The sequence below is a fragment of the Leptidea sinapis genome, chromosome 20 (genome assembly GCF_905404315.1).
Source record: "Leptidea sinapis chromosome 20, ilLepSina1.1, whole genome shotgun sequence".
Lineage (NCBI taxonomy): Eukaryota > Metazoa > Arthropoda > Insecta > Lepidoptera > Pieridae > Leptidea > Leptidea sinapis.
This window is the reverse complement of record NC_066284.1, coordinates 9887265-9913859: the sequence shown is the minus strand read 5'-3', so window position 1 is coordinate 9913859 and position 26595 is coordinate 9887265. Positions and strand designations below refer to the sequence as shown.

At 37.8% G+C, this 26595-nt stretch overlaps 2 protein-coding genes across 2 annotated transcripts in view; one reads left to right on the top strand and one right to left on the bottom strand.

The window, feature by feature from the left end:
- The window catches only part of LOC126970154 (uncharacterized), a 58256-nt gene extending 38133 nt beyond the window's left edge, over positions 1-20123 (bottom strand). The window contains exon 1 of the mRNA XM_050815926.1: positions 19933-20123. The gene's annotated coding sequence lies outside the window, so the exon portion shown is untranslated. The remainder of the gene's footprint in view (positions 1-19932) is intronic.
- A 3281-nt stretch (positions 20124-23404) lies between these two features.
- LOC126970159 (tubulin alpha-1 chain) lies at positions 23405-25870 on the top strand. The gene is made up of 3 exons (XM_050815932.1): positions 23405-23573; positions 24313-24535; positions 24692-25870. The coding sequence occupies exons 1-3, from the start codon at positions 23571-23573 to the stop codon at positions 25816-25818; spliced, it is 1353 nt and encodes a 450-aa protein (XP_050671889.1). The 5' UTR covers positions 23405-23570; the 3' UTR covers positions 25819-25870.
- Positions 25871-26595: the final 725 nt, after the last annotated feature.

The following is a 26595-nucleotide window of genomic DNA, read 5'->3' as shown; positions in this document are numbered from 1 at the left end:
TTATTTATTCCCAAAGATGAAGAAAGAGCTGCGTGGAAAAAAATTTAGAGACGATGATGAAGTCAAGTCGGCGATTTCGGCGTATTTTGACGCCCAAGACAAAACCTATTTTTTCGACGGTATTAATAAGTTATATGCCAGATCCCAAAAATGTATTCGTGTTAAGGGGGAATATATTGAAAAGGAAAAATAACATAATGTATCATTTCATCTTTTTTCCCAGTCATTCCGCGAACTTTTTGACCTCCCCTCGTATTTACATGATATAATTGGTTGGGACCTTCTTTCAGATGACAAAACTTGTGCCAGAAGATCTCTTCCATAATCATAATCATTAAGTAGGTAAATTAACACCAATAAGGTGTGGGTGTGTGTGTTACGATTTGTCGGTATGTGTGTGAGGACGTATGTGAATGTGTGTTCGTGTGCGCTAATATTTTGTATTAATAAGCTTTATATCTATACAAATAAATAAAATTGGAGTGTCTGTTTGTTATATTGAAATAACCGTTTTTTACTACACATGCATGGGAATATACGGTATACACCAAAATAACATTTTTTACAATTTTTGTCTGTTTGTTCCAAGTTGCTAATCTCTGAAATGTCTGGACCTATTTTCAGGAGACTTTTATTGGCAGGTAGTTGATGTAATTAGGAGTTACTTAGGCTACGTTTATTATAGAAAATTCATTTATTTTAGATAAATAAAGTAATCTTGCAATGTCCAAGCAACGGTCTAACTCTAAAAATAATTTATATTGGAAAACAACGTTTTCCGGCTCAGCTAGTAAAAAATAAAGTTCTATAGATTTTATTAAGTCTATTTTTGGTCATACATATGTATAAGTTAATAAAGTGATAATTTATATGGACGGACAAACGTACAGAGCTATGTATAATGATTGCTGTTGTAAACATTCGCGTGCGGAACTCTAAAAACTGAAGTAACTAATATGAGCAGTCATCACCACTTCAACGGATAACACGAAGAAAAAAAGACAAATACTTCACAATAAGTAAAAAAATTACATAGAAAACAGATATTATGCATGCAGAACAAAATATAAAGACCTTATCAAAATATCACCAATACTGCTGTTTCAAGGTCTTGCCAATAATAAAACTAATTAAACCAATTAAAACTCTCCGTATTTACGAAGTTCCTATATGGGAATAAAATTGTATTTTTTGCGAGCACACGAGGCTATCTCGCGGCTGTAGAGAACCGGTTTAGCGTGTGGTGAATTTAAATGAGAATACTTCAATGATATATATGCTTAGATATACAGTTCGTATGGGTAGATAACCACACGATACAATGTAATTAAGACGGCTTGCAATGTTTAAGAATTTTTCGTTTTGTGTATTAAGAGCGAGGCCTCACTAGTGCGTTGCGTTGCGTTTTTCATAGATTTTTTGTGCCATGCCACATTAATGCGTTGCGTCGTCGCTTGCGATGTTTCAACGGATCGACGGACAAGAAACGAAGCGGGGGGAGCGATGCGAGGTAATGCGCTCCGTCCGCGTCGTCGGAGCTCCGATGCGACGACGGACAGTGTTGTCACTGTCACACACAAGTTGTTAACACTGAGACGCTACGCAGCGACGGCGCGTGTCGCCCTCTTGCGTTGCAAAATCGTGCGTCGCCGTAACGCAGGTGGGGCAAACAATGCGTTGGTCCGCTGCAACGACGCAATGCGACGCGCTAGTGAGGCCTCGCCCTAAACGAGAATGGGCTGTCACACTCGGCTATGTAACTCCCGCTTCAGTAATCTCGGCTCGAGACGACTAATGGAGCACAGTGAGTCGTAGCTTTTTTTTTTATTTTTTATGGAAACAAAGGGTCACCTGTTATTAAGTGATCACCGCCGCCCGCGCAAAATCGCAGGAGCGTTGCCAGCCTTTAAGGAGAGTGTCCGCGCTTTATTGAAGGCACCCATGTCATATCGTCCCGGAAACACCGCACAAGGAAGGAGCAAAATTTAGAAGTGTTATATTATTTAAGCATTGTACCTAGTGTGGCCATTAGTTCTGCTACAAAATTAAATGCATTTTTTTTTATTACGTTGTTTAGTTTCAATTAAACTTATATGTATATATATACATATTTATTAATGGAAGTCTCAGCAATAAATAAAACATAAGTAATTCTCTTCAATCAAAATCAAATTTTGCTGTTTGTTCAAGATAAAGTTTTTATTCATAATTACTATTAGTCGTCATACAATTACATAAATTATTATAATGTGTAGCATAACAATTAACTTATAAATCTATACTTATCCACGGAGAGCCGATTTTTTGTTCGGTTATAACTTAAACTGCGAAAACTACTGAACCAATCGGAATAATACTTATTAAACAAGATGCAGCGTGTTTCGGAGAAAGTTTTAGTACCTATATGATATGTTGGTGATTACTTATCCAGAACCAATGGGAGGCTCCTTTGCACAGGATGCCATCTAGATTATGGGTATCAGAACGGAGCCGTGAAGTAGTAATGTGTAAAAATTATTTTGTTTCGGTCTGAAGGGCGTCGTAGCTAGTGAAATTACTGGACAAATGAGACTTAACAGCTTATGTCTCAAGGTGATGGGCGCAATTGTAGTGCCATTCAGAATTTTTGGGTTTTTCAAGAATTCTGAGCACTTCACGGCATTGTACGGTTTTTCAAGAATCCTGAGCACTTTCACGGCATTGTAATTGGTATCAATTACCATCAGCTGAATGTCCTGCTTGTCTCGTCCCTTATTGTCATAAAAAAAGTTTATATTATAAAAAAAGTGTTAAAATTTAACATGGTCGGGGAGCTTATTATAAAACTGAGGCCTATTGTCCGCGAAGCTTCTTCCAGGCTATGCGAGCATTTTTTAAGTGTAGGAATTGTAATTAAATACATTTTTCCAGTTTGATTTTGATGCTGTAGGTGAGCATATTCTGCGCAATCCCGGAGACTGTTGCTGGAAGTAAAGCAATTGAAAAAAGGTTGTGTATACTTATGTTTGCACGCAAGAAGTTATACTTCTTTGGCCTAACGAAGCAAAAATCATTAAAATGATTTATTCCTCGTGCTATTCTACGTTTTTAGAAAGAACGATTTTGTAAAAATCTTGCAAAGATGGCTTTGACAATTAATTATTAAACAATGAATACGGCTGTATGGGCTTGAACCCCTTGCGTGTCCTAATACTGGACGAATAAACTAAAAAAATAAGGAATGACGCAAACGTCAGAAAATTTTAGGAACCAACTTCACCCTGTTACTTTTGTATTACAGTGATTCGCGCGCATCTTAAAATTTCACTTGCATCATTTTCTCATAACGCGCCTAAAGATGAATAAATTCAAAAAATAACGAATTCAAAACTACTGCGATTCGGGTAAACTCTTTTAATGGCACCTATATATAGAGCCATAATATACTGAGATCACAAATAATATAAATGCCACCAAATTTTGGTTTATTATTAAGTTTCAGTGCCGCCGTGACATCAAACAGATTTACAATAATGGCGCCTCAATTTAGACGTGTTAGTAATATCCTGACTTAATATCGAAACCTACTTGGCACCACTTGCATTGAGCTAAGAATACACTGCATTACGCACGCGTATGACCACACGACTGTGTAAGCAGCTATGACAGACTACACAGGTTTGTTATAACCTAAACACATGGTCGGATTAAGTCCGATCGAACAATCGGACGCGGTCCGGTACCGGATCATATTCGATGGTATATCACATTGACCATAGCAAAAAATTTGGTCAAATAGACAGTCATCTAAGCGTCAAATTCAAATATTTTTATTCAAAATAGGATGTGACATCACTTATTGAAAGTCAAAAAACTACCACCCATTCCAAAATGAATGCCTCAGACCTGAGGGCTAATAGCCTGAGGGCGGTCACTCCATTCCCAATTTGTGGTATCATTAAGAAAGTCATTTATGTTATAGTAACCTTTACCACACAAACTTTTTTTAACAATTCTTTTGAATAACGTAATACTTTTAAAAAGAAATTCTAATAAAAAAAACATAATAATATATAACATATCCCGCTTAAATTATATACATGATTGGATTTATAGATAATACATGATCTGATTTAGTACGGCCGAACCATCGAACCAAGTCCGATACCGTAACATATTCGATGGTATATCGCATTGTGCATCGTACAAAATTATTATTATTACCGTCTGGACCGTATTGAGTACGACGCGTGCCGGACCAATTGGTACGAGGCGCCCACCGGTATGTCCGATGGTCCGACCGTACTAAATCCAAATGTGTTATGGCTATAAATCCGATCATGTGTTTATGGCTTTAGGGGGACATGATTTATATTATTAACTATTTTGAGGTTACATTTTCTTTAGACGCTTAGATGACTGTTTAATTCATAGGAAGTGATTACCGCTCGTACCTCCCGAGGCTCCTGTCCGTGTATGCATGCCTGGTAAAGCATACGCAATGTTAAATATTACAAAAAATGCTCCAATTACTTCTAAAAGGAGGTATGTTGCAGTGGACAAGCCTCATTTTCAATGGGAAATCTTTGAACCTAAATAGCTTATGATCCCAATCACCAAGAAAACCAAACTATTTTACGTTTTTCACATCAAATCCCTTCCAACGATATATTACGGGTGTCTGTATTGTGGTTGCTGAGGAATAAAATTTCCAACTCTGTCTTTGTGTTTTATGTAAGTACTTACATAAAACACAAAGTATATACTTATATACAGTAATCGCGCGAGCTGAATGCAGTCGGGGCCTGGGTTAAAGAGCGGAAACATCTCCCCCCGCTTTAATTTTAATGGGTGACGAAATTCATTGATCATACCAGAAATTTGAAGATAAAATATAAACTATATTTTATAATGTGTAACCTAAAATAACAGACTACATAATTTGATGCTAGTTGAATGTCCCAGGCAAGCATATCAGGAAAGGGAGCAAATATAAGCCGTAATCTCTGCCTACCAAGAGAGGAGACAGGCGGATTGCATTGTATGTATCTACTGCCAATCCACTTAAAGATAATAAAATACATAACATGGCTATATAGGGTGTCAAATCACAGAAGCTAGTCAGCGCTGATATGCGTTTCTAATATATAAATAGGCAGACACAGATGGATCCCATTTAGGTTTTACACGTAAACTGTTGCTGATAAAAATATGTGTTTACCATATTACGTCTTACTAGAGTACTAATTATTAGTTTATTTTATATATTATACAGTGTGTTTCTTTAACTGGGTCAGGATCTATGGGGCAATCTAAATCTAGAAGACATACATCTTAAACTTTTAACAAATAAAATTTCATATTTAAATATGTAAGACTTATTGCATGTGTATCGACTGAAACTCAGTACTTTGTAGGAACTGGCTTTTAGTATGAGAAAACATTTTCTTTATTTGACTTACACGTGTGAGTGAGTGAGTGAGCTAACCCTACTTTAGTATTTTCTGCTGCTCAAATTTTTCATACAAAAAGTTAGGATTTCCCCATACTATATACTATAATAGTAAACTTGAAGCATTGTTTAAATTTATCGACACACTCGTGATTGTGGTCATCAATTATTATAATAAGGTCACAGTACTATCGTATTCCTGAACTCTGCATTCAACTCGCGATGTACTTCAGTTGGTGCTGTGGCTGCTCCTTCGACTGCCAGCAAAGATGTCGGTCTCAGTGAGTGTATTTAATTTTTGAGCCGTCTGGTACGCGTCTCAATAAGGCTACTACAAACCCAAGCGCTGGCAGCTATTTCGGTCAACGGATCAGCCTGGCTATCCAACGCGGAAATGCCACCAGTATTCTTGGTACACTTCCTCGAGTGATAGATTAATTCACGTTATCATAATCACCAGTGGGAGGCTCCTTTGCACAGGTTGTCGGCGAGATTATGGGTACCACAACGGCGCCTATTTCTGCAGTGAAGCAGTAATGTGTTTCGGTCTGAAGGGCGCCGTAACTAGTGAAATTGCTGGGCAAATGAGACTTAACATCTTATGTCTCAAGGTAACGAGCGCATTTGTAGTGCCGCTCAGAATTTTTGGTGTTTTTCAAGAATCCTGAGCGGCACTGCATTGTAATGGGAGGGCGTATCAATTACCATCAGCTGAACGTCCTGCTCATCTCGTTCCTGATTTTCATAAAAAAATATTTGCCCTATTACAGGAGTGTTACCTAACAACGGGCACAAATCCTCCGATCTCCAGCATCGCTTCCTGTAGCAATTTGAAAAGAATGCTGACTACTGGGACGATCTGGGGTGGATGGAGTACAACGAGCAGACACGTACAATGGCCGTAACAAGAGGCTAAGGCTGGGTTATGATGTTAAAGCACCAGTTAAGCGAACAATGATTTGACAAGATTTATAAGACGTCATAACTTTAAATGTTAACCTTAACCGTCTCATCTTCACCGGTTAAAGCTGTTGTTAATGTTAAATAGCGAACTGTCAAAAGCTTAAAAAATCCATATTGACTTGATCTTATAACTTTTTCACTTTAACTTTAACTATGCCCTTAACTATTTAAAAAAATGATATTAGAAACCTCAACATCATTTTTAAAAACCTATCCCGCCAACGTATGGGTTTGATGAAAAAGAAAATTTTCAGTTTCAGTTCTGAGTATGGACCCCCAAAATTTATTGTTTTTTTTTTTTCTATTTTTGTGCGATAATCTTAATGCGGTACTCAGAATACATCTTACTTAACAAGTTTCAACAGTATAGTCCTTATAGTTTCGGAAAAAAGTGTCTGTGACATATGGACGGACAGACAGACAGACATAAATAATCTATAAGGATTCCGTCTTTTGCCATTTGGCTACGGAACCCTAAAAACGATCGTATGAATTGGAAAACCGAAAACAGATTAATACGTGGCGGTCCAGGATCGAACTGGGGGCCCCGTGGTGAGAGTCAAAGATTCAACCTATTGCGCTCCCAACACTATGATTCACATTGAAAATGATGTAAAGTTTTGCGTATAAGATGATGCACAATGACGCATTGTGGTTTCTGATCGACATTCACACCGAAATAACCAACGCGGTTCGGGGGCAAGGCAATTTGAATCCTGGAATTGCATTGTATTATTGACTTTAAGTTTAACAAGGTAAGGTCCTAATAGTATAGGTAATATCCTATTAGTCACGTTGGTTCTAAGTGTTTCGTGAGGTTTGAGAGATCGGATTTTATTAGTATATTCAGTGTTTAAAAATAAATAGTATGCCTATAAATACACATTTAAACATAGCACACACCTACTTAAATATACATAAATACATATAAACATCCACGACCTGGAAATTAACATCCATATTCTTAATAATAAATATATTATTTTCGTGTCCTACGTAAATAAGGGTAAAAAATGCTTAAGGCGAGGTTTTCCTAACACTTTAGGCAAAAATCGCTCGAACGTATCGTATCTAGCTCTCCGAGTTTTGTTTTTGAAGATCGGCCATATATATTTTAGTGTAGGATCATATTATATATATATATTCTGAATCTCGGAAACGGAAACTCTCAATATCTTTATATATATAATTCTTGTGTGCGTGTGTATGTCACTGAACTCCTCCTAGACGGCTGGACCGATTCTAATGAAACTTTCTGTGTGTATTCAGGTGGATTCGAGAATGGTTTAGATTCACAATTAAACTACCTCTTAAACGGCTGGACTGATTTTGATGACGTTTTTGTTTGTTTCAGTGAATTTGAGATTGGTTTAGATTCTCAATTCCGTCCATATAATATAATGCTCCTGCTCATGTGTATGTTAGTGAACTCCTGCTAACGGCTGGACCGATTTTTCAAATTTAAGACAACAGGACAACGTCCGTTGGGTCCACTAGTATATATATATATATATAAGATAAATAAAATTTAAAAATCCACAACCTGAGAGTTGAACAAAGCATACAAGATTTTATGACGATACGTCACTCGAACGATTAGCTCAGTAGGTTAAAGCACTGGCACGGAACGCCAGAGGTCGTGGGTTCGAGTCCCGCATCGTTCATAAAATTTTGTTTTTCAAATTTTTTTTGTATACACATCCTAGAAGTGAGAGTAATCACTTTAAAAACATGACAAATTGTTTAAAATTTAATAATTTCTTTCCTTTTAAAATTCGTCCAGTGAAGCGGGCGGGAACCGCTATTTTTTTTTTATGGAATAGGAGGACAAACGAGCGTACGGGTCACCTGGTGTTAAGTGATCACCGCCGCCCACATTCTCTTGCAACACCAGAGGAATCACAACAGCGTTGCTGGCCTTTAAGGAAGGTGTACGCGCTTTTTTTGAAGGTACCCATGCCGTATTGTCCCGGAAACACCGCACATGGAAGCTCATTCCATAGCTTTGTAGTACGAGGGAAAAAGCTTCTTGAAAACCGCACTGTAGAGGACCGCCACACATCCAGATGGTGGGGATGAAATCCTAACTTGTGGCGTGTCGTGCGAAGGTGGAATTCAGCGGCAGGAATCAGGTTAAACAGCTCTTCGGAACACTCCCCGTGATAGATGCGGTAGAAGACACACAATGAAGCGACGTCTCTACGCAACGCCAAGAGATCCAGCCGTTCACAGAGCACTGAGTCCCCGACAATTTGAGCTGCTCTACGTTGCACGCGGTCAAATGGATCGAGCAGATACTGGGGTGCGCCAGACCAGAGATGACAGCAATACTCCATGTGTGGCCGGACCTGCGCTTTGTAGAGCGCTAGAATGTGGGCCGGCTTGAAGTATTGCCGTGCTCTATTGATGACGCCCAGCTTCTTCGAAGCCAATTTGGCTTTGCCCTCCAGATAGCCACGGAATTGGCAATCGCTCGAGATTTCGAGACCCAGTAATCCGATACTAGACGCGGCTTTAAGAGAAGTGTTCTCGAAGAGCGGTGATACGACAAATGGGGTTTTTTTAGTGGTAAACGCGCAAACTTGAGTCTTCTGGGGGTTAAATTGGACAAGGTTCAATTTACCTCATTCCGCGACCTTCTCGAGAGAGGACTCGATAGAAGACACAAGTTTCTCCCGGCACTGGTCGACGATTTCCGAGAGAGACCTGCATGGCCCGTGTATACGGCATCACCATAGCTGTCGTCCGCATAGCAATGTATGTTGGAGGTGTCCAACATATCATTGATATGCAGAAGAAACAGCGTAGGAGATAGCACACAGCCTTGGGGCACTCCAGCATTCACGGGCTTCGGGTTCGAGCAATATCCGTCGACAACGACCTGTATGCTACGCCCAGTGAGGAAGCTGGAGGTCCACTTGCACAAGCTCTCGGGAAGCCCAAATGATGGAAGTTTTGCGAGTAGCGCCTTGTGCCATACACGATCAAAGGCCTTCGCTATATCCAGGCTAACTGCCAGGCCTTTCCCCCTTGCTTTCAATAGCCGCCGCCCATCTATGTGTTAGGTATACCAGAAGATCACCTGCCGATCGTCCATGGCGAAAGCCGTACTGTCGGTCGTTGATCAACTGGTGACCCTGAAACTGTGTGAGCATGAAAAACAGAGTGATTCTCAGATGGGTCCCAGGGCACGCCGGAATCATAGGCAATGAAATGGCCGATGAGCTCGCAAGAGCTGGGGCTAAAGCAGTCCGATATGGTCCGGAACCCATTTGTGGACTGCCAAAGAGCGCCATCCGACACACCCTGAGTAACCAATGTAAACAAGATGCACTTAAACGCTGGAACAACTCTTCAGGTTTAAACCACTCTAAAGCACTGATAAGGGCATTCAACAGTAGCTATGCGAATGAAGCCCTATCATTGAACAGGAAAAATCTATGCATACTCACTAGGATGCTAACCGGGCACTGTCGCCTAAACAAGCACCTCAGTGTGGTCGGCATCAAAAGCGACAAGGCTTGCAGGTTCTGCCTTGAGGATGATGAAACACCTATTCATCTACTCTGCGACTGCGGCCCACTAATGCATAAGCGTAACACAATCTTTGGCAACTACTTCGTACCACCAGATAGTGTTTGCAACACTCGCGTCAAGGAACTACTGCGGTTCGTAAAGGCGGTAGGGCTTGACGATGAGCTTTAGTATGAGTGGCGAACACAATAGTCCAATTCTGGACGCGGTGTTACTAGGAACCTTTTAGGACCAGGAAATAGCCACCCTCTTCAAATAATAATAATAATAATAACTGGTGACCCTCTAGGTATACTAAAAGCTGGCGGATAATTATGCTCTCCATTATTTTAGAGAGCAGGGAGGTGATAGCAATAGGCCTGTAGTTCGCCGGATCCGAGCTGTCTCCTTTTTTTTGGATCGGATGGACAAGGGCTGACTTCCATGAGTCAGGGACTACGCCTTTGGAATAAGAGTGCCGGAATAAACGCGTTAGCACCGGCGTTAACTCAGGGGCACACGTTCTAAGCACGATTGGAGAAATGCCATCCGGCCCGCTTGACTTCCTGACGTCCAACGAAAACAGAGCTCGCCTAACAGTTTTCTGTCTGAACTGTACTTCAGGCATAGAGCTCTGACACCGCGGGATGGTCGGCGGTGTATTTCCGTTGTCGTCAAGAGTCGAGTTGGAGGCGAAAAGAGCGCACAGGAGCTCGGCTTTCTCTTTTGCCGTATGGGCCAGGGTGTCATTCCTCATGTGCAACGGCGGCATGGACGGCTGGTTGAAGTTACCAAGAGCAGCTTACGACAACGACCAGAATTTGCGTGTTCCGGTTGGGTAACTGGAAAGCTGCTCGCCGATTTTGACGTCGTGCTGAGACTTCGCACGGGCGATTTGCCGCTTAAAAAATCTGGAGGCATGGTTATATTTCCTCTTAAGAACTTTGCAGTTCGGATCCTTTGTGCCCAGCGCCGCAACCAAAGTTCGATACGCCTGTTTTTTGCAGTCAGATGCTGCTTTAACTGACGCATCGAACCAGGGCTGTGATCTGCCACCGATCGGTACTACAGAGCTTGGTATAAAAATATCCATGCCCTGCAGTATCACATCGGCTACTGCAACGGCGCAGGCACTAGGATCATCCGAAGGGAAACAAACCTTGCCCCAAGGGTAGGATGCAAAAAAGGAACGCATCCTATCTCAATCTGCTGACTTGTAGTGCCAAACGCGGCGGGTCGCTGGTGGTCTGCGACGTTGGTGTCGGATAGGCACTACACTCCTGACCAGGCAATGGTCGGACGTTCCGAGAGGGGCGTCGACAAAGACCTGGTAGCCATCGGGATGTGTAGTCAGCAAAAGATCTAATAAGGACGGCATGTGGCTATCCACATCCGGGAGCCGCGTTGGCGACTCAACCAATTAGGACAGACCATACGCCAATGCAAAATTATGCACAGATCGCCCTGCGTAGTCTGTGGTACGTGATCCAAGCCATTCGGCATTGTGCCCGTTGAAATCACCCAAGACTACGATTTCAGCGGAGGGGATCTGTGCAAGCACGTCGTCAATTGCCGCTTGAACGCAGCCCATGAGATGATCGGTTTCTGCGTTACCACTATGGGACCTGTAGACACACGCATAGATACGGACGCGGTCCTCTAAATCTACGCGGAGCCAGAGAGTGGACAGGTCCCTACCCTCAAAATTGCCGAGACGGCGACAGCAGATATCCTCCCTAACGTACACACATACCCCGGCATGAGGCAAAAAATTGTGCTCAATTTTGTACCCGGGGTACGTTAAATATGAGGTATCGCTAGGTCGAGATATCTGCGTCTGACGGCGTTTAAATTGGAGTGAATTCCCCTGATAATGCAAAAGTCTACGTTGAGCGTGGAGCGGGGTGCCGTGGCGTTTCTGCCTCGTTTGTCCTCGGTCATGCGCAGTTCTGTGCCCACCCCAGAATACGAAGGGCAGCCCGAGCGAGAGTGCTCGGGGAGGGATTCTCCGGCTCTGGTAGAGCCGGTACCCTCCTGGGGTAATATGTCTTTATGGACCGCTTTCATATTTTGTTGTGGGGGGGGGGGGGGGGTAAGGGATGGCCACTGGTCCTCGACACTAACCTATGCGAAACATAGCGGCACTAGGCCGCTACTTCACGCCGGTATTCTGTGCGAGTGTGGTAATTAACCCGGACGAGTCTGGTCCGATTGTGCTGACGTCATAAGACGGCAGCGTGACTCTCCCACTTCTATATTATAATATATATCGGAAATCCATAATTATACAAATGATTTAAGTTTTTTTTAGTGTTAACTCCGCCAATATTTGTTTTTAAAACAATTCGGCCAGGCTCGTGCCAGATTTTGACAACACGTCCTGAGGATGCCTCGTGTAGAGGCGAAACACGTGTCGAATTGTTTTAAAAACAAATATTGGCGGAATTAACACTAAAGAAAACTTAAATCATTTGTATATATAGATGTGTTTGATGTGATATTTCAGACGCAAGTGTAATTAATGACAATATCAACGGGACTGTTGTTTTACTGCCAACAGTTATTGGCAAGAGACAGTTCCGCGTGCGGGGATATCCTCAGAGACATTAGACACCAGCTACTCTAGATATTATGAATAGATTATAATATGAACGACAAAACGTATGAGTTTATTTATGGAATCAGATCACAAACGAGCATATGGGTCTGATGGTATTATACGTCTAGATCAGGGGTGCTCAAGCTTGAACTGCTGGCGATCTACCTCAAAATTTTTAGGCTACGATCGATCGACTCTGAGAGGCTTCAAGTATGTGTGATGAAGGATTGTCGTCTAGGTAGGGTGTCACGATGATATAGGTATTAGTTTTGCGCACAAAAATATGCATTTTTTTAGTCAAGGTAGGTAAGTGTAGGTCTGCTTCAAAATGTCAAGTAAAATCTTTTATTTATTCAAAATTGCGAGTTCATTGGTTCTTACAAAACAAATGCGTTCTAGTGTTTAAATTTTTAAACTTAACTAAAGAGTGACTTTGGATGTTGAATCTGCATGACACTGCATGTCCTGAGCATACTTTTCATATGATGGTACGTAATTACCGATTTTAGTTACCTAAAACAAAATCTGTGAACACGTGTCTATATCGGATTTTTTCTCGAGATAGACTCAAAAAGCGGTAATGCTTTAAGAGAATAAAAAATAAAGCAATACTACGCCTGAAATAAGAAACACAAACACACTCACACATGCACACACATCCTATTCCAATAATATTTTTTGATATATACTTCTTAAAGATTTAAATTACCAACCAAAGATTTTTGGTATTGTTAGAATTTATTGATATTGAAGTGCGTTGCCTTCTGGTACCAGGTTTTCCTCACTTAATAGAAGGTCACATCCACTATTATGTTTGTTCCATTTTTGTTAGTATTTTTCAATGGTATTGTGATCACTGCCGCCCATACACCCTTGCAACACCAGGGGAAACACGGGAGCGATGCCAGACATAAGGTACGACCTGGATGTTCCCAGGGCAAGGAAATTCATTCATAAGCATTCAACTTACACAGCAGTTGAAGGTTGAAAGTGTATGAATTATGAATATTTATATAAATAATAGAGTCCCATCGGCGTAGGTATGGCTAGGACGACAGACTGAGGACCCGGACGAAACGTGCCGTTCCTAAAACAGCTGCCATTTGTATCTGACCCTTAACCCAGTTATTAAGCGAGAGGCTCTTTGACGTTTATAGACACATTACATGACAGTAACGACATGTGCTAGGGTACCTACTTCGACGATTTGTTATTATTTTTATAAGTATTGCTGCTCGATTTGTCGGGAACCCAGTGCTCTGTGAATGGCTAGATCACTTGGAGTTGAGTAGAGACGTCGCTTCTTTGTGTGTGTTCTACCGCATTTACACGAAAGTGTTCCGAAGAGCTGTTTGACTTGATTGATGCCGCCGAATTTTTCCTTCGTACTGTCGCCACAGATTAGGATATCATCCCCACCATCTCGATGGTGGTGTTCCTTCACAGTGCAGTTTTCGAGGAAGCTTCTTCCACGTGCAACCAAGCTGTGGAATGAGCTTCCATGTTTGGTGTTTCCTGGACGACACGACATGGGTTTCTTCAAAAACAAGTCTTCTCTTTTCTAAAAGACCGCAACACTCCTGTGATTCGTTTGTTGTTGCAAGAGAATGTTTGCGGCGGTGACCCGTAGGCTCGTTTGTCCTCCTCGTCATTAAAAAAAAATATGCATTCTTATGTGTGTCGCTATTAACATGTGCAGCCCCTGATTTAGTCCAACCATAAAGATCTCATCTGCTTCCACGCTAGCTGTGGAATATTAACATATTTTCCAACGCGTTACGCTGTGGTCTATATTGATAAAGCGAGAGTTGGCTTGCAGCCAACTTTCCATACTGCGGCCTTGTTGAACTACTGTTTACACAAAATTCTTATTTGAGATTCGATTTCTAAGATACTGTTGTTGTTTGCACTAGGCCTACCTTAGCTAGGTTTAGATATTATAAAAATAAATTTTGGTGGATTGTCATTGGAAATTAAGCTAAAAAAAACTGTTTCAAAAGGGGCTTCTTTAAAACAATTACGTACCATCGTAAATAATGCCTGGTAAGTAAATTATTGAATTTGTTTGATGCGATTACTAATTACAACAATAATCACGACCATCATGTTCACGAAGCATCCTTACATTTATTGTTAATATTGTTTACAATGAATTCAAGCTCTAAAGGTTAATGCATCCATTAATTCGTATTTTTATACATTTTATTTAAATGAGATATTTGATGTTAAAAACGCTTTTTAATTTAGAATATGATTCATATGTTGGCACACAGCACCATACAAACTATTTTATAATATTGTATATTACAGAGCTATTGTAAATACTCATTCATTTAAAAGAGTGGCCGATGAGTTTCTTCTCACAAGCTTTTTACGAACATAATTATGGAAGATTCAGTAATGTAAATGAAATATTTATATCTAATTAAGACTGCTTAGTGTAAGGCTATATGTATAAAGTTTATTAAAATTAAACGCGTGAAACAAACCAATCTTAAGCGAAACTACAAAGAATCTCATTCAATCCCGAATACTTCTAGTCAAGAAAAAAATTAAGATAACATATGCAAACAGGAACTCATCAAAATATGTAAGCACATCTGATAAAATACTACAATTCTAAAAGGGGAACCAATTAATCTAAAAATACAGACTAATCAGCCTACTTCCAAGAACCCATAAATTATTTGCATCATTCGTTTTAAACGAATGCCTGACAGGCAGGATTTCGCTGTAATTCTATGTTTTTTTTATTAAATTCAACTGTATCGCTGATAATCTTACCAAATGAGTAAATTAATAAATAGTAACAGCACTACATACCTCGATCACAATATCCACACGCTGGAACAAATATTGGAAAAGTACAAAGGGAAAATAAAACTTAAATGTAGTTAGTTGATCATAGCAGAGCTTTCGATAACATTAGCCACGAATCAATTTGGAACGCTTTAGAAATTTGTTTTTTAAATGCAAAATATGTAAACATACTAAAAAGCATTTATGCTAATACAGCACGCAGGGCCAAAATGGAAACGAATAGTTGAGTGGTTAAAGCGTGAAAGCATTACAAGCAAATAAATTATCATTAATTAATATGTATGTTTTTTTAGACTAACAAATTAAAATTCAAATATTTTTATTCCAAATAACTTATTGAACATTAAAAACTACTACCCATTCACAACAGACCGCTTCAGACGGAGAAGAACGGGCGCAAGAAACTCAGCGGGCTTTTTTACGATAAACATTTATAATTAAAGAGCCTGAGGGTGTTCGCTTCTTTCAGAGTCTGTGGTATCATTAAGAAAATAGTAAATGCTATAGAAACCTTTCCCACACAAACGTTTTTCAACAATTCTTTTAAATTTCGTAACACATTTGTTTTGTACATTTTCTCGGATCATATTAACATATAGAAGCATATACATCGCCCAATAAAACACTTACTAACTCGACTTAGCCGAGTAGTAGGCATAAAAAGTTTATGTTTGTTTATCGTGTTAACATTAGGATTGTCACAGTTTCTAGCAAATTCCTCAATTTGCTTATGAACATATAGAACATTATCAAGAATATATTGAGAAGCAACAGTCACAATGTTTATTTCTTTAAATTTTTCTCTTAATGATTCTTTAGGTCCTAAGTTAAAAATAACAAATGATCAACCTTATAATCTAAAATATATTGAAATGCTTCCCACAAACAACCTATTTATTACTGTCCTTAGTCTAAATAAGGTCATATTCAGATGGTGTGTTAACAATTCGTCGAAACTCGAATCATGTCAGGGTCCCCGATGACTTATAGTTAGGTCACCGTATTCGTGACATCAGAAGCACTGCAAATCATTTTGTGTAATGAAACAAGGTCATAACATGGAACTATGTCCGTGGTGGTATTAAATATATCGTGGTCAAGCACCCAGACCAGTGCAGGCCTTAACCTAGTTGAGAAAAAGATTCTTAATTCATTTATATATTTTTTTTGATAAGAGGATACCCGAGCGTACATGTCAATGCTGGCCTAACACTTTTGCAACACCAGATTCTTCTGAATCCTCGGAATCATAAGAGCATTGACTGGCATTTTAAGTGATGGTACACGCTGTTGATTGATGATACCCATGTGGTATTGGCAGGGGCGTGCATATGATATAGGCAATCAGGTGTCTGTGCAGTGCCTACCTAGTTATGAACCTAAATAAATATACCACTAGTGTTAAAGTTAATTTACTACCTACGGTAGGCAGTCTACAGGTTGCATATATGAAGCAAGTAGCGTTTCATACACCTTATGTCGTACTGTCGGACTAAAGCTTCTAGTTAGATCTACAGTGCCTACCTTGCTTGAAAGCCAATGCACGCCCCTGGGTATTGGTATTGTCCTGGAACCACCGCAATAGGAACTTTTTTTTTTAAATTTATTTAATTATTAAAGTATGCACAGTTGGTATTTTACATCTCGCCAAACTGTTGCAACAGTTTGTTGGCGAGTTTACGCTCTTAAACTATATTATAATATCGTGCATCTATAATAAATTAAACTATACCTAATTTGTAAGTTATCTACACTATAACTTATACACACATAATACATTACTTAGTTATTAATTGATAATATTCCTAAAAAACAACCCAAAATCTTATCTGTATACATAATATAACAACTAAACTAAACTATACTATATACTACTAATATAAATCTATACTTATATAATATTATAAAGCTACAGTGTTTGTTTGTTTGTTTGTTTGAACGCGCTAATCTCTGGTAGTACTGGTCGGATTTGAATGATTCTTTCAGTGTTGGGTAGTCCATTTATCGAGGAAGGCTATAGGCTATGTTTTTTTTTTATTTCAAAATTAGGGATCCGTAATAAAATTGCTATTTTGGAACACAAGGTGTAAAATCGAAAACCTATTTTTGCGTGCGCTGCAAAAACTACTGACAATAGAACAAAATGATGTACAGGCTATAATATAGGCAATATTTTATTACTTATAAAACTATCGCGTGAATTATACTTTATATGGCAAAACAACGTTTGCCGGGTCAGCTAGTATAATATATAAATACTAATTAATATTAAGGCTTACGTGGAGACGTTAAGAAAGTGCTCTTTTAATTTTTTCTTAAGTACTACTTTACAGTAGTACTACCTTACGTTTTTTAGAGTTCGGAAGCCCGAAGGGTAATCGACGGGAGCCCAATTATTAAGAGCCAGCTGTCCATCCGTCTGTCTGTCAGCGGTCTGTATCTCAAAATCCGCAATAGTTAGACAACTGAATTTACAGTTACTGTCAATACAGTGTGTATTACTATTGCTATTATAACAATATAATATAATAAATGCAAAATGGTGGAATTTCAAAATGGCGGCAATGGCAAAATTGGTCAAAATGGCAAGCAAAGTAGAAAAAGAAGGTCAAGTACGAGTCGGACTCGAACACGAAGGGATCCGTACTATCGTACAAATATTGGGTCTGTGTAAAGTAAACAAGGTGATGTAGTGACGCTATAACAATATGTGTTTAAAAATATGTAAACATCTTATTTTAACTCTTTATTTTTTTATATGTTTTATTTTTAATTAAGTTACTTCTTCTTATTAAAATAAAATATTTTTCATGGGATTAAAAAGCGATAGTAAATAATTGTAGTTCTGTATTTATATTTTAGGTTTTTGTCTAAAAATTACATTTTTATTATCGTTTTTACTTAACCCGGCAATTCCTGACCAAATGGAGCAACGTGTTCTTTTTAGGGTTACTTATTAATTGTCACAAAATTATAATTTTTCAATCTTGTCTTTTCATTTTTATAGTTATAAAGGTAATATTAAAATACACTTTGCTAAAATTTTAGATATCTCACTATTGCAGTTTGTGAGATTCAGCCCGCTGACAGACGGACGAACATACAGGTAAGTCTTAGTAATAGGACGGATGTAAAAGCTCCATACTTAAATCTAATTTATATGGAACTCTTGTTTGAATATAGTTTTCTAGTGTTTAGAAATATGTGCTTTTGTTTTCCATACAAAAATGTTTATATGCAAATAATTTTACTTTCTAAGATGATTCAATAGTAACATACTCATAATATCATACTTACTAGACTCCGCTCCCACTGTGGCAAATTCTAGCAATAGACGTTGTCAAAAGATAAAAAAAAAAATCTCAAACGCGTTCGGTGTTTTGGTGACAAAGGGGCACATAACCCAGATTGAATATTTTATAGACCTCAAAAAAAAATCTGTTTATCCCATCGATACGAACGAAATTTTACAGGATCACTCCTCAGTTAATATGAATTAAAAAAAAATATATATGTACTAGCTGCCCCGACAAACGTTGTTCTGTAGATAATAAAAAAAAAATACTGTTTCATAGGAATTTGCAATAATATTTCAAAACATCAAGAATTATTTACAGCGGAACTGTCAAACCGTGCGTCACTAAATTCTCTCATAGAAAATATGTCCATACAAAACAAATATTGAAACTAAAAAATATTATGGGTCCCAAATCGAAATAAAAACTATCCTATCTCTCAAGTTGAACTAAACTGCACCCAATGAAGTAATCCCCATTAAAATCCGTTCATTAGTTTAGGAGTCCATCGCGGACAAAACGTGTCACGGTATTTATATATATTATGATCACACATTACATCGTTTCTATATACCTACATAAATAGATATGTATATATTTTTTAATTGATATGTATATACGAATATTGATTCTTATACGTATCTCATTAGCTATACCTACTTCTGAATATTGAATTGTACTATTTATTACATATTCTTTGAAATTAACAAAGCTGTAATTGTAAGGTGTACCAACACTAGAAACTCAAACCAGTTGAATAAATAGTTGATGTAAATATATACATAGGTACTGTGATTATAATAGCTTTATAAGGATAATGCCAATTTTAGAAAGTGCTCACAACCTTCGTGTCGGTTTAAACAGAATCGCACTTTCAAATAAGCCCCGTCTACATTACTAGTCGCCCTAGGAAATCTAAACCAAGCCCTTATCTGAGAATAACGGAGATTGAGACCGCCTTAAAAGGTATTCTAGTTTCTGTATCGGTATGCATTCGCATTGGCGTCCTTGATTGACTCTCAATTCGCTCGTACAAGATTCAAAATTAATTTGTTCAGATTATGATTCAAGAATAATGTTTTTAATTTTTATTTCATATAGTTACATACTCTTTGGTATAAAAAAGAAACCCGATACAGCGATAATTTAAATAAAATATTGAAATGAATAAATAAAGTTATCTATAGTATTTAGGTAGGCAGGTTACAGGTACTTATTATTTATAGTTTATGGAAAGGCACCCACGCAAGTAAAATATAATTATTTAACAGAAAATCTGTTATAAATTAGACAAAAAACATGTAACTTACAATATGGATCAAATGTCGCTGTTATAAATTTGAAATATTGTATATCCTCACTGACACAAACACAAAACATATGCACAAATATTCCACTTAGATGAATTTAAAAATAATGTCCCAAAACTGGTTCGTAAATAAATCGTTTCGAAAGCGCGCATTCAATAACGTTCGCGCGCAGAATGATATTTTATTTTAGCGCGCACTTGTTGAACGTAGCGCGGGAAAATGAAACGGAAACGTCAGTTGATGAACGACAGACATTATATTTCTCTCTCGTTCTATTATTCGCTGTCCCTGAATTAGGTAACTCTTTATTTAATAACTACAATATTAGAGTTTTCATTTTTTCGTATACCTATAAATACCTACCTACCTATAAGTATAATGGATGTTTCAGCTCACTACTACACATTTTTTTTAAATAACACTTTAATGAAATAGTATAATAGTATTGCACTAATTTTGAGTGCTGATTCGTTGAACAGTCGGTAATTTTTTAATTCCGCATTCAACAATACAAAATATTCGCAGCTAATTACACAATAACTACATAGGTACCATAGGATGAAAATATTATAAAATTTATTAATATTTTCATTGGCAAGTAGGCCATCAGCCCAACCAAAAAATGCTATCAAAATGTGGTGATCCTAAACTGCAATAGTCTATTACATATTCTGTGACAAAGTTAAAAACAGACTTTTATTTATATTATGTTTAGTGTTAATACTGTGATTAACTTGTTAAAGTATATAGGAAGATAAATAATTTATTATGTGGTTCTAACTACGATGACAGTCATTTAGGGATTTAGATAGGCCGACTAATTAAGTATAGGTAAGTATTACAATATTAAAATTTTAAATGGGGCATAGATTTAGAATACGAATATTATTTTATTAAAAATGAAACTAATGAAAAGCTGACTGCATATAATTGTAATTAGTAGTAAGTATACAAGTGCATTAGAAAAGTGTCAGTGGTATTTATACCGTAGACCATACATACCTCATGATAAACGAGTAAAATAATTATGTTAGTTGAATTTAGATAATAATATGTAATATCTCAAATCATTAAGATTTAAATGATTGAGTATATTTTTGTTGGACTATACAGATTTTTATCGGGTTATCGCTACAGAGTATTCTCATGACGAAACTAAGCCAAGACAATATTAGCTGAAAGTGCCTGTCGTAGAGTTTTGTTTGGTTTTCAATAGATGTCACTGTATTGCAAAACTGCGAACTGCAAATTTCATAATAAAAATTTAGGATGATATTATTGATAGCAAGCAGTACCTATGTCTGCCAAGAGATGGCACGTTTGAATACAAATAAACTCCAATGTTGATACTGGCTATTTAATATTTTTTGTATACATTATGGTTTCAACACAAACTGGGTTCTATGTTGATTTGGGTAAAAAAGATATTTTAGAATTTTCGGTTAAATATAAAATAGAAAAACCACAAAAAGCCATCCAGATGGTCGATTCTGTCGTTTCAAAGTGTGCGACCATACTAGCAAAGTCACGCACACAAATAAAGATTGGTGACGCATCCAACGTATAGTGGTGTTTCAATAAGATATCGATAGACGTGATCTTAAGTGATATATAATTCGAAAATATTTTTCCACTCTACCTACTTAGCATTTTATATATAGCGTCTTTATATAGCGTCGCACCTTTTGTTGTAAATAATATGCATGTAACTTATATTAAGTTGAAATATTGTTTTTTCTAATCCTTATAAGTATTTAATTTATCTTAAATAGTTTTTTTTATTAAAATTGTGCTGAATAATTAATATTAAATATACAACAGTGTAATAAATACAAGCGAAATATAAAACATCGAAACGCAATGCTATTGGTTGTAGCGCAGTGTGACTTTATAGTCTAGATAAATATAAGCAATGGCCATACCATTGCTTATATTTATTCCTATTTTTTCGGTGTATTATTTATATTATTAAGTATTGTTATTTTCGGTTGTTAACGATATATTAAATTATATATTAGTTTTTTATTATTCAATGATCTGTATAATTATTATTTACAATGACTGAAACTGGATTTGTTAAAACGCAATCAGATAATCTTCCAAAAATAGATGCGTTTATGATACTGTTTGATGAAGTGTATTTGTGTTTCGAACACAGATTTTATTTCTTCTGAATTTAAAAGAGTGAAAGTTGCAGGGTAATTATGTGATAATTAATTAAATTTTTAAGTTTCCGCAAAATTCATATTTTCTCACATTGATTTCTAAAACAAAACATAGTATATAAATGCAGAAAATATAATTTAACTGGAATTACAATATCCATTGTTTTTTTCTATTATTAAAAATCATTAACATATTATGATTCTTGTTGAGATGAATTTTAAGATTATGTTTTAAATTTTTTCATTTTTAATGTAAAAAACAATCAAACTATAAACTAAAAAAAAACGCGCCCGCTCATTGTATGAATTATCACTAATTAAATGTCATGGACCGAATTAGTTCTATTGCGAATTTATAGGCATTTCTAAGTAAAAAAAATTGATTCTAAATAAGTAATCACCAACATATTTTCTACTAAATTCTTCTCTGAAACACGCTGCATCTAATGGTATTAAGAATTATCCTGATCAGTTCAATAGTTTTCGCAGTAAAACCGAAGGAAAAATCCGGCCATACATTTATTAGTACAATATAGATTCTTGGGATAGACTCTGACGGCACAGAAACCCCGCGCACAATGGTGCGTTTGAATAGCCGCAATATATTGCCGGGAAAGAATATTTATTTTTTAATTGAATAAGAATGTTTTTATCTATAATTTGATATGTTTGATAATTTATAGGATGTAAAAAATCAAATTGAAGTATTTTTAAAGTTCATGCATATACCCTATATATTGTTCATATTGTATAAAATATATCAAATTCAGGTGGTCCCCTGCAGTCTAATTGGTGCAGTGATTTCACCCGGTCTTTGGCAAGGTTGAAAAGCTATACAACACTTGTGATCCCAGTCTATTTTCGGTTATTATGTAGCCATGACTTCTTCTTATGTCTAATAATTCTCCTAGTCACCTTGCCTTTCATAATTAACTGACGAAGCTCGTAGTTATAGCCTATGCCTATATGTAATGTTTTTTTATGGGAAAATGGGACATATACAGTAAGTACATATTAATTTAAGAAATGTTCAATACACAGTTTTAACTTTGGTACGATTTTATATGTAATGTTTTTTATTGTACAATAATTAACATTCATCGCTTTTTTTAATCCAAGAGGCAATACTATTAATGCGTTTTTTAATTCTTATCGATATCGACAAATGGTTGGTGTACGTCTTTATTCTTACGATGAATCACATCTGCCTACATATTCCCGCTATGGTAGTACAATGCAGCTTTTGCCGTATTGGTCGATACGCCTATGCGGTATTGTGTCAACCAATCAGGATGCAGATAATCAAGCGTCCTTCCCCCGCAAAGCCGATAGTATATAAACCTTGCTAACGGTTTTTCCGTCGTTATTATTCGTTCGGCAAACCACTTAACCGGTCCCGCTGAACTCCGACTGAAGTTTAATTTATTAACTTATTTCATATTTCTATATTAAGTTCAACAAAACTCAATCAAAATGGTAAGTAACTATTATCATATTGTTTTTCCATTAACATATGCTTTACCTATAAAGTAAAATGCCGGGTGTTCCGTTGACGTAGAAGCGCCATTTTGCTTGATTTCTATGAAGCCGGTCACCGGGTGTGGCATTCTTTTTTTAAGTTTAGAAATAGAATTATTTTCTTAGCTTTTGTTTTGCTGCTAGGTTATTATTCAATAAAATCGCTTTTATTTTACTGATAGGTGATATCATCATGTTAGGTACACGTTAAATTTGGTAATCTTATTTGATAGTAACATTTCAAGGTATATTAATGCTCAACTTGCAACAGACTAATTATTTTTAAATTAAGATTTCAATCTTCCGTATAACGTTAATTCTCTATTTTCTGGTTAAAGTTTTCGTGAATCGTGACCTCATTCAAGGATCACGCGGTGATGTCACCATTTATTGATCGTGTCAACCTTATTCATTTTCTTTAGAATTATTAAAATCTTAGTAATATAATATAGAAGCGAATGGGTAATTGTCTAGAAATATGATTGACCTTTGCTTTCACCATTCACAGATACTTTCTTACGTTTATGTGCTCTAGTATTATCTTAAAATATCAATTATCATCCATTCTGCATTCCATTGATTCTTCCTAGGTACAAATTATTAATAGGTACTTACCAGAAACTTCGTATATTCATTAGTTCGGAGAGTCAAGTGTTCATAATGAAACTTTTTGTTAAATTTAACATTTCTTTTACAGCGTGAGTGTATCTCAGTACATGTTGGCCAAGCCGGAGTTCAGATCGGTAATGCTTGTTGGGAGCTCTACTGTCTTGAGCATGGCATCCAGCCTGACGGCCAGATGCCATCAGACAAGACCATTGGTGGTGGTGATGACTCCTTCAACACCTTCTTCAGCGAGACTGGTGCTGGCAAGCATGTTCCCCGTGCTGTCTTCGTTGACTTGGAACCCACAGTAGTTGGTGAGTTATGAAGTTCACTTCAGAATTTAAAATTAAGATGATCAAGATAACTTGTTATATTTTTAATATTAATTATATATTTAATTAATTTAATAAGGTGCTTATTACCTTATAAATGAGAATAACACATTAATGACCTACCTTATTTCTTTGCAGATGAGGTCCGTACTGGAACATACAGGCAGTTATTTCATCCAGAACAACTTATTACTGGTAAGGAAGATGCGGCAAACAACTATGCCCGTGGTCACTACACAATTGGCAAAGAAATTGTTGACTTAGTCCTGGACCGCATCCGCAAGCTCGCTGACCAATGCACAGGCCTTCAAGGATTCCTCATCTTCCACTCCTTTGGTGGTGGTACTGGTTCTGGCTTCACTTCCCTACTCATGGAGCGTCTCTCAGTTGACTACGGAAAGAAGTCTAAACTTGAGTTTGCTATTTACCCAGCACCACAGGTCTCCACAGCTGTTGTTGAACCCTACAATTCTATCCTTACCACCCACACTACCCTGGAGCACTCTGACTGTGCTTTCATGGTTGACAATGAAGCTATCTATGACATCTGCAGACGTAACTTGGATATTGAGCGCCCTACTTACACCAACTTGAATAGACTTATTGGCCAGATTGTGTCATCCATCACTGCCTCCCTGCGTTTCGACGGCGCTCTAAACGTCGATCTTACCGAGTTCCAAACTAACTTGGTGCCATACCCACGTATCCATTTCCCATTGGTGACATATGCACCAGTCATCTCTGCTGAGAAGGCCTATCATGAACAGCTCTCTGTAGCAGAGATCACCAATGCTTGTTTCGAGCCAGCCAACCAGATGGTGAAATGCGACCCACGTCATGGTAAATACATGGCTTGCTGCATGTTGTACCGTGGTGATGTAGTCCCCAAGGATGTCAATGCTGCCATTGCAACCATAAAGACCAAGAGAACCATTCAGTTTGTTGACTGGTGTCCTACTGGTTTCAAGGTTGGTATTAACTACCAGCCACCAACGGTCGTCCCGGGAGGTGACTTGGCTAAGGTACAGCGTGCTGTCTGCATGTTGTCCAACACCACAGCCATCGCTGAAGCGTGGGCCCGTCTCGACCACAAGTTCGATCTTATGTACGCCAAGCGTGCCTTCGTCCACTGGTATGTTGGTGAGGGTATGGAGGAAGGTGAATTCTCGGAGGCCCGTGAGGACTTGGCCGCTCTCGAGAAGGACTACGAAGAAGTCGGCATGGACTCTGCTGAAGGTGAAGGCGAGGGTGCTGAAGAATACTAAATTATTTGATCATTCCGCACATACTTTGACATGATTAAAAATATTTCATGAATTTCTTTAGTTTTATTCATCTCTATTCTATACAAGAAAAATTAGTGATTGTTCTCTTATAATTATTATTTTACGTAACGTTGTATGGTGTTCGAACGCAATCTGACTCCCGTGGGCGCCCTGCACACCAATTGGTCCGGCGTCGTACTCTGTACGGTCCGGACGGCAATAATTTTGTGCGATGGACAATGCGACCATCGAATATGGTCCGCTACCTACCAGACCGCGTCACGGCTACGGCCGGCACGGTACGGCTATACCTAAAGAAGTTTCTAGTAAGCAAGTAAAGAGTAATTTGATATCTTTTTTTTTTATGAAAATAAGGAACGAGACGAGCAGGACGTTCAGCTGATGGAAATTGATATGCCGTGCCAATTACAATGCAGTGCCGCTCAAGATTATTGAATAAACTAAAAATTCTGAGCGGCACTACAACTGCGCTCGTCACCTTGAGACAAGATGTCAAGTCTCATTTGCCCAGTAATTTCACTAGCTACCTATTCAGCCCGAAACAATGCTTACACATAACTGCAGAAACGGGGCCGTTGTGATACCCATAATCTAGCTTTTGTCACTGGCTTTATTACAGTCTACTCGAGGCTACTAATTCTGCAAATATTGGCATCTCAAACCATTGCAGTCTTGCGCATGCAGCTGAAACAGTCGATGAACCGACGGGACTCGAATCACGGACCGGCTGTGTACTGAATGAACCAAATAGGTAAG

Coding starts and splice junctions, on each gene's coding strand:
- LOC126970159 (XM_050815932.1), top strand. Junction 24,536..24,691: donor CTTGGAACCCACAGTAGTTG/GTGAGTTATGAA, acceptor ATTTCTTTGCAG/ATGAGGTCCGTACTGGAACA.